The sequence below is a fragment of the Cebus imitator genome, unplaced genomic scaffold, assembly GCF_001604975.1.
Source record: "Cebus imitator isolate Cc_AM_T3 unplaced genomic scaffold, Cebus_imitator-1.0 Scaffold70, whole genome shotgun sequence".
NCBI lineage: Eukaryota > Metazoa > Chordata > Mammalia > Primates > Cebidae > Cebus > Cebus imitator.
The window spans coordinates 5,664,226-5,673,936 of record NW_016107385.1 but is presented as its reverse complement, the minus strand read 5'-3'; the positions used below and the strand labels follow the sequence as shown (position 1 = coordinate 5,673,936).

General features: G+C 41.1%; 1 protein-coding gene across 1 annotated transcript in view; it reads left to right on the top strand.

The window, feature by feature from the left end:
* Window positions 1-642: 642 nt before the first annotated feature.
* The window catches only part of PSMA3 (proteasome 20S subunit alpha 3), a 28,964-nt gene continuing 19,895 nt past the window's right edge, over window positions 643-9,711 (top strand). The window contains exons 1-3 of the mRNA XM_017530895.2: window positions 643-765; window positions 4,204-4,286; window positions 5,572-5,741. Of these exons, the coding sequence (XP_017386384.1) occupies window positions 745-765; window positions 4,204-4,286; window positions 5,572-5,741 (274 nt within the window). The 5' untranslated portion in view covers window positions 643-744. The remainder of the gene's footprint in view (window positions 766-4,203; window positions 4,287-5,571; window positions 5,742-9,711) is intronic.

The following is a 9,711-nucleotide window of genomic DNA, read 5'->3' as shown; positions in this document are numbered from 1 at the left end:
GTAGAGACGGGGTTTCACCATGTTGACCAGGATGGTCTCGATCTCTTGACCTCGTGATCCACCCGCCTCGGCCTCCCAAAGTGCTGGGATTACAGGCGTGAGCCACCGCGCCCGGCCCAGACTTATCTTTAATTCTACTAAAAGGCGTTATACTCATAGCAACAGCACTAATACTTCCGTAAAATTCCGAGCTGAATTCAAACATGATACGCTTGAAGTGAAACTTCCCAAGAGCCTGAGCATAAACAGGTGAAGTGGATGACATCAAGACACTCGGTCTGGGCCGGGAAGCCGAGGAGGTCAGGTGACTTGGCCCCTACTGCTTTTCTACTCTTTGTGAGAGTATACGAATATCTTTCCCTTTTGCTTAAAGAAAGAATAAAGTGACGAGGAAAGAATAACATAAAAGATAAATAATAATTCCTAGGAAAGGAACACTGTAGCTTCTGAAATACCACGACGCCAGGCAGCTCAAAGTACGTGGACTGAAGCAGGAACCTTCGCCTTCCGTTAACTCCTCCACTATTGCTTCTGCACTTGCGCCCTCCCACCTCTCGCGTCCCGCCTCTTTCCCACAATACTCCTCGTCCTGGGGGACGCAGCCGCGGAAAGAGCCATAGAGAAAAAGCCTATTGGTTGGTGGTGCAGCCAATGAGCTGGCCTGTTACTAGCCTGCGGGGTCCTGTGGTGTAGGGGAAGCGCTTTAGGCCTGGAAGCCCTGCGCGTCCGTTCGGGTTTAGCACGATGAGCTCCATCGGCACTGGGGTGAGTTTGCTGTCTCTCTGTGTGATAGTCTAACCTAAGGTTTGGGTTTGAAGGGAACTCCATCAGACCACATGGGGTGCCCGGACTCGGGGTGCTCTGGGGCCGCCTTCGGCTGGATGGGCCACTTGCAGCTGTTTGGAGACCGGTCATCTTTATCCCCTCTGTGCTAGGCCCGCGTCTCAGGTGACTGTGACTCCTGAAGCTTTTTAGCTCAGGTGTAGCCAGCTTGACGTGCCCGCAGTGAGGTTTGGAGCAGCTTTGGATTGCTGAGTCACTTTCTTCAGCCGCTTAGGGAAACCGAAAGTGGAAACTCGTGAGGCTTGAAATAGTGCATTCTCTTGAGCGAGCCACCGAGGCAGTGCGGCTTGGGATTCCACGGTCTGGAGACCGTGCTTTCTGTGGACTGCGTTTGCAGTTCCCAGGGTGCTGCTGATTCACGGGCCCTCTCTTTCTTTTAAGTGTACTGATCATCGACCGCTCAGCCTAAGAGTCACTGGAAACCCTGTCGGAACAGAATTAAAATGATCTGGAAAGCTAAAATCTCATGAATCCTTCAGTATTTCCTTTGTCCTTGTTTTTCCTACAAAAATTACCTAATAGCGCTTTTAGGCATTTATTCCGTAAATGTTTAAATGGTCACATAGAAACTTAACCGCTTCAGACTTTTGATAGACTGTTGAGGATTTTGCAGTGAGACCTGTTAACTTGTTTGGCTTTCCTTTGTTAAACGTATAGCCTATGTGCAGTCAGTTTACTCCTTTTATGTATTTCTCTACATAAAAAAATACAGTTTCTAAAAGATTTATTGGTCATTTGCACTAGAGTTATTGAATAATGAGTTTCTCAGTTCATCAATTTCTACTTCTTAACAAGATTCTCATGCTCAGCCTTAAATTCAAGTACTGGTGTCTAAATTTGATAATAGGCAACTTAATGTCTGGAGTGGTTAAATCCATTCGGTTATGAATGCTAAGTTCTGCTATACTTTTCTTGGATAAGTGCCCAGTAATCTTGTAGCTAATTGACTTTGCAACTATATTAATAATACTTTCAATTAGTAGTATTTCATTCTACAAACTTTTTTTTTTTTTTTTGAGACAGTCTCACTCTGTTGCCAGGCTGGAGTGCAGTGGTGCAATCTCGGCTCACTGCAACCTCCACCTCCCTGGTTCAAGTGCTTCTCCTGCCTCAGCTTCCCAGGTAGCTGGGACTACAGGCGTGCGCTACCATGCCGAGCTAATTTTTGTATTTTTAGTAGAGACTGGGTTTCACCATGTTGGCCAGGATGGTCTTGATTTCTTGTCCTTGTGATCTGCCCGTCTCAGCTTCCTAAAGTGCTGGGATTGCAGGCGTGAACCACCGTGCCCAGCACTTCTACAAACCTTTTAAAAAATACTTGATAATGTAACCATGTGGGATAATTTATTAACAATGGTAGAGTTAACGATCTGGGTTTCAGAGATCAGGAAACAGACTCAGAAAGTGCCACTGTTGAAGGCTTATCTTCTGTCTTCACTTCTTCCAAGAACTCCAGATATGAATATTTGTTTATCTGCTTGATATATCTGTCCACTTGATTGTTTAATAGTCATTTCATACTGAATGTCAAAGAGCTCTGGGTTTTCTCCTCACCTTGCCATTTTGAATCTACTACAGTCTTGAGCTCAGTGAATGGTCATATGAAAAAAATCTGTGATTCATCTTTAATTCCTTTTTTTTAACTGTACTCCTGGAGCCAACCCTTTAGCAAGTTTATTTTATTTATTATTATTATTATTATTTGAAACAGAGTCTCGCTCTGTCGCCAGGCTAGAGTGTAGTGGCACGATCTTGACCTACTGCAACCTCCACACCCTGGTTCAAACAATTCTCCTGCCTCAGCCTCCCGAATAGCTGGGATTACAGGCGCGCGCCACCATGCCTGGCTAATTTTTGTATTTTTAGCAGAGACAGGGTTTCACCATGTACGCAAGGATGGTCTCGATCTCTTGACCTTGTGAGCCACCTGCCTTGGCCTCGCAAAGTGCTGGGATTACAGGTGTGAACCACCGCGCCTGACTTAGCAAGTTCATTTTTGTTTATTTAATTTTTTTACTATACCCTCAAAAGGTATTCCTTTCCACTTCTTCTCTTATGTAAGCTACTACCACTGTCTTTGGAACACCTTATCTTTACTTCTGTTGTTCTGTCTACAGTTCATTTTCCACGTAAAACCAGAATAAGGTTTTGAAAAATGTAGATCATACCACCCCACTGCTTAAATTCCTCATTGCATTTAGAATAAAATACAAAGTCCTTATTCCATCCTAGAAGACCCATCATAATTTGGCCCTCAACTACCTCACTAACACAGTCTGCTCTTTTTTTCTGCTGCTTAGAGTGCTCGGGACACATTGAGCTTACTTCTGTTCCTTGACTGTGCTAGCCTTATTTCAACCCTAAGATCTTTGTGCCAAATGCCAAGAAGGCTTTTCCATCATATCTTAAATGGCTAGGTCCTTGTCATTTAGGTTTGACTCATCCTAAATATAACTGCCCCAGAAGGCCTTCCCTGATGATGTAGTCAGTAGTAGTTTCTTCTATCGCTTTACTCTTTTATTTTCATCTTAGTGCCTTTTCTGATTTGCTGCTGTATCTCTAGCACCTGGATTCATGTCTGATTTGAAATTGAAGGACTTGGTGAATGAGTGTTCATCTTTGTATTCCATATGGTGACCAACATAATAGATGCTCACTAAGTGTTTGATGAATGTTGAACGATTTGAAGTCTTTTAGTTTGTTAATGGCAGAGTTATGATTACAAATTTAAATGTTCTAACTCCAGTGCTGGTTCTAAATATTAATCTTTTTCAAAAATGTGTTTTGGTTTTGTGTGTGTGTGTGTTTCTTGAGATGGAGTTTTGCTCTTGTCGCCCAGGCTGGAGTGCAATGACGTGATCTCAGCTCACCACAACCTCTGCCTTCTGGGTTCAGGCGATTCTCCTGCCTCAGCCTCCAGAGTAGCTGGGATTACAGGCATGTACCACCATGCCCAGCTAATTTTGTATTTTTAGTAGAGGTGGGGTTTCTCCATGTTGGTCAGACTGGTCTTGAAATCCTGACCTCAGGTGATCCACCTGCCTCGGCCTCCCAAGGTGCTGGGATTACAGGCGTGAACCACCACGCCCAGCCTCAAAAATGAGTTTTGTGGGCTGTGTGAAAACTGTTCTGACTTCCCCTGGGACTTGTATCCATTACACTTTAATAGCTGAAATCTAAGGTATATATAGCTTTATCTTAGCTACTGTTGCTGCTCTGACAGGTTTCCCTTCCTCTCTTGAAAGCAAGGTCTTTGTTGAGATACCACATGTTCCTGATGTTTAGGCCATTTTGAGGGGAAGAAATTGTGTGGTCATTACTACCAAAGATAGAAGCTTACTCTTGCCCTTTTCTCCTTAGTATGACCTGTCAGCCTCTACATTCTCTCCTGACGGAAGAGTTTTTCAAGTTGAATATGCTATGAAGGCTGTGGAAAATAGTAGGTAAGAAACATTGTTTTAACCAGGTATTACATGTCTCCTTTTATATATTTTTGGTAATGAGACTTTGTTATGTTACTTGGGTACAAATTAGTATAGGTCCCCAAATCTCAATTTATTCATTTCCAGATCTCTTTCTAGGCCAGATGTTTTCTATGAGCCCCAGTCCTATATTTCCTGTTGATTCCAGGATTATCTACTTAGATTATCCATGTCTCAGAGTCTATAAAAATCACATTGATTATCATCTTTTTGTTTTCCATTTTCAAATTCTTGATTTGTATCATAGGTTTCCTTGGTCATTAGGTTTGTGACCTTATTATTTTTTCTCATTTACCTTGTGTTTTAAATGCCCAATGCAATTAGTCACATGTTCGATTGAGCAAAGATTTTTTTCTATCTCTGTGTCTCTCTTTTTTTGAGACTTGAGTCTCAGTCTGTCATCTAGGCTAGAGTGCAGTGGCATGATCTTGGCTCACTGCAACCTCTGCCTCCTGGGTTCAAGTAATTCTCTTGCCCCAGCCTCCCCAGTAGCTGGGATTACGGGCATGCACCATCATACCCAGCTAATTTTTGCATTTTTAGTAGAGACAGGGTTTCACCATGTTGGCCAGGCTGGTCTCAAACTCCTGGCCTCAAGTGATCCGGTTGCCTTGGCCTCCCAAAAAGCTGGGATTACAAGTGTGAGCCACTGTGGCTAGCCTAAATATGATTTTTAAAGTCACATTTATGCAAAGATGAGGAAATAGTTTAAAAAAATTGAAGCCTTAAAAATGAATGTGGGTTTTTTTTTTTTTTTTTTAGACAGAGTTTCTTTTTTGTTGCCCAGGCTGCAGTGCAATGGTGCGATCTCAGCTCACTGCAGACTCTGCCTCCCGGGTTCAAGCGAATCTCCTGCCTTAGACTTCTGAGTAGCTGGAATTATAGGCATGTACCACCATGCCTGGCTAATTTTGTATTTTTAGTAGAGACGGGGTTTCTCCATGTTGGTCAGGCTGGTCTCGAACTTACAACCTCAGATGATCCACCTGCCTCAGCCTCCCAAAGTATACTTATATATTAGTATATTTTTAGTCAAATGATGTGCTAGATTCTGGAGGGAGGGTCACATGATATTTATATGGATTTAATGTATTTATTACACTTTAGTGTGTTTTCTCTTTCTGGTTTTCAAATGTTTTAAGGTATTTGGCATGCCTTAAATGTTACCTGTTTTGTTTTTTTGTTAAATTTAAGTTGATGAAGTTTCTTTTCACGTAAAAAACTGATTTTCTTCTCCTTGTTTCAGTACAGCTATTGGAATCAGATGTAAAGATGGTGTTGTCTTTGGGGTAGAAAAATTAGTCCTTTCTAAACTTTATGAAGAAGGTTCCAACAAACGACTTTTTAATGTTGATCGGCATGTTGGAATGGTAAGGTTGTGTTTTAAAATGTTCCTTTTTGTCTTGTCCAATTTCTTTTGAAGTAACTGACTGGAATAGATCACTCTGCAGTCTTAAAAGTAATCAGAGTGAGTTACTGCATTTGTCTAGTTCACTGTCCAGTAGAAAGGCAGCATTCTCACACCCTTATTGGTGATAGGGGAAAAACCAAGTTTCTGAAAGAAGAGCAGGAGAGGGAGAAGGGTGGAGGGGAGTATGTGTAGAAATGAGATCTTGACAGCACAGATCACTAATGAAGGTATATACTTGAGAGGCAAAGAATCTTTAGCTTTTTGTGTATCTTGTGGGGATCACTGTCACAGTAAAGATGGCATCAGATATACCTTTATATAAGGTGAAACATCAGGAGAGGATGTTTAATGAAAAGTGTACACATCCATAATAGTTTCATAAGGCATCACTGAAATTACATTATTCATGCAGTTGGTATCTAAGTTGTGAGTGACTAAATTGCAAGCCAGGCCATAAATACACTACTGGTATATACCAAAGTTACCCTACATAGATGGCAGACTTGGCTTAATAAGAACCACTGAAAAAAAGGAACCACAGAAAAAAAGGAATGAAATGATTCTAACTCTGCCATGTGAAAAGAAAGGAAGAAAAGAGATTATGTTAGGTTCTATGCTGGGAGCTGTTTACATAAATTACCTTGTTTAATCTTGACAACCCAGTGAAGGTTTTATTAATATCATTTTCTTTTTTTTTTCCTGTTTTTTTGTTTGAAACAGAGCCTCACACTGTTGCCCAGGGTGAAGTGCAGTGGTGCTATCTCAGCTCACTGCAACCTTGCCTTCTGTTGTCCCAGCAACTTGGGAACAACTGTTGTCCCAGCAATCAAGTAATTCTCTTGTTTCAGCCTCCCAAGTTGCTGGGACTGCAGGTGACTGCCACCATGCCCAGCTAAGTTTTATAATTTTAGTAGAGATGGGGTTTCACCATGTTGGCCAGGCTGGTCTTGAACTCTTGACCTCAAGTAATTCCGTCCACCTCAGCCTTCCAGAGTGCTGGGATTACAGATGTGAACCACCATACCCAGCCTGATGCCATTTTCACAGGTGAAAAAATAGATGCACAGCTAGTAAAGAAAAGCTGGGATTCAAACTTTGGTCTGCATGTTATTCCAGAGTGCTTTCTAAGTGAAAAGACACCTTATATGACCCACATCGTTCAGCTGATAGCTTTCGTATGTCTAAATGAGATGTAACGTTACAAACACAAAAGGTACCAGTAGAGTATAACCAGCAAACCATGAAGCTATGCTTTTTTCTTTCAAAGATTACTTTATCTCAACAGTATTTTTCTCCTTAATAGATTTATTTATTTTGCTGCAAATGACAGGATTTTATTTTTTTGAGACAGAGTCTCGCTCGGTCATCCAGGAAGGAGTGCAATGGTGCTATCTCAGCTCACTGCAACCTCTGCCTCCCGGGTTCAAGCAATTCTCCTGCCTTAGCTTCTCAAGTAGCTGGGATTACAGGCATATGCCACCACACCCAGCTAATTGTTGTATTTTTAGTAGAGATGGGGTTTCACCATGTTAGTCAGGCTGGTCTCAAACTCTTAAGTGATCCACCCACCTTGGCCTCCCAAACTGTTGGGATTACAGGTGTGAGCCACCGTGCCCAGCCTAGGATTTTATTCTTTTTAAAGGATGAATAGTATTCCATTGTGTATATATACATTTTCTTTTTTCTTGTACAGAATTTTTTCGTCACCCAGGTACTAAGCCTAGGACCCAGCAGTTATTTTTTCTGATCTTCTTCCTCCTCCCACCCTCCACCCTCAAGTAGGCCCCAGTGTCTGTTGTTCCTATCTTTGTATCCATGAATTCTCATCATTTAGCTTCCACTTACAAGAAAGAACATGTAGTTTTTGGTTTTCTGTTTTTTTGTTAGTTTGCTAAGGGTAATGCTGAACAGATTATTGCCAGTGAAACCGATATGTTTTGATGAGACTTGCTAGATTGTAACCTACCTAGTAGGAGGTGATCTTGTATTCTTTTATTTAATAGAAAAAGTTTAAGTATATTTTGAAAGAAATTATGCATATATATACATACACACATAGGTCTTGCTCTGTTGCTCAGGCATGAGTGCAGTGGCATGATGATAGCTCATTAAAGCCTTGCAGTCCTGGCCGAAAGTGATTCTCCTGCCTCTCAGCCTCCCAAGTAGCTGTGATTACAAAAGTGTGCCACCACACCTGGCTTTTTTTTTTTTTTTTTTTTAAAGAGATAATATCTTGCGGTGTTTCTCAGGCTGGTCTTGAACTCCTGGGCTCAAACAGTCCTCTCACCTCAGCCTCCTGAGTTGCTGAGATTACAGGTATGAGCCAATGTCCCTGGCCAACATCAGACATTGAAGAAGGTTGGAGAAAATTAAGGCTTAATATCGTCCCTCCCTCCACAGTTGTCATCTTCAAGTGATTTGAGAATTATGTCAGTTTACAGTAAGCTTTCTCTAAAGCAATAGAAGATTCTTTAAATGGTGTAACTTACTGGCATGGGTTACCTTGGGGAAGTTATTCTAAACACCCATTTCTGCCCGGTGCTGTGGCTCACGCCTGTAATCCCAGCTCTTAGGGAGGCAGAGGTGGGAGGATAGCTTGAGCCCTGGAATTCGAGACCTGCCTGGGTGATATAGCAAGACCTCATTCTCAACAAAAAGGAAAAAAACAAAGACAAATAATAATAATAAGCTAAACACCCATTTTTTTGTCTGCAAAAGAAGGGAGATAATAGTCCACATACGGTTGTTGTGAGGTTAAAAATTATTATGTAAAATGCTTAACATAATGAGTGTTCAGTATCTCTTAGTAATTATTATTACTGTTACTTGGTCGCATAGAAAAAAAGGCTATTAAGATTTTGATACCACTTTTAAATTCTGCAGCTGTCCTAAGCTAGAGGTTTATGGTACCTTAAGCATTAGTATTTTTTTTCATGGCTTCCCTAGGCCAAAAATATCTAATGGTTTTATTTATTACGTATTTAAGTCCAAAGAACTTAGTATTTACATCCTGAAAACTTAGTAGCTTTTTTTTTAAAAAAAAAAAAACACATAGTAAAAAATATTTAAAAATATTTCATTTTAAGCAACCAAAATTTCTAATACGTACAACCTCCCAACTTTGGATGTGGCTGCTGTCATTCCTGTTCCACACTGATTTTTGCACAGTTCTTTTTCACAGTCACCACTTACAGCCTAACTTCTCAAAGATGTGATGGCATTGAAAGGAATGTAGTAAAATGATCTAATGTTGAAACTGAACTACTTGGACAGTTTTCTCCAAACTTAAAATATGCCATACTAACGTGATTTCACTGCACTACCTGAGGGCCTCTCTGCACATCCATAGTAACTGCAGTTCTAAGCCACAAATCTTGAAAGATTAATGGCTTATCATTGTAGTTTATTTAGCCAATAGGCTGAAAAAGATTCGTGACTGTATCTTTTAGAACAAAACATTTACAGGTTGAGTATCCCTTATCTAAAATGCTTGGGACCAGCAGTATATCAGATATTTTTGTACTTTGTAATATCTGCATTATATATTCCTTATTTGAGCATCCTAAATCTGAAAATTAAAAATCCAAAAAGCTCGACTGAGCATCTCCTTTGAGTATCATGTTGACGCTCAAAAAGTTTCAAATTCTGGAGCATTTTTCAGATTTTCAGATTAGATGTCCTCAACCTTTAATAACTTGAGAGAAAAGATCAAATTTGGGTTGGGCATGTTGGCTCATGCCTGTAATCCCAGCATTTTGGGAAGCCGAGGTGGGCAGATCACCTAAGGTCAGGAGTTCGAGACCAGCCTGGCCAACATGCTGAAACCAAACCCAGTCTCTACTAAAAATACAAAAATTAGCCAATCCCACCTACTGGGGAGGCTGATGCAGGAGAATTACTTGAACCTGGGAGGCGGAGGTTGCGGTGAGCCCAGATGGTGACACTGCACTCCAGCCTGGGTGACAGAGTGAAACT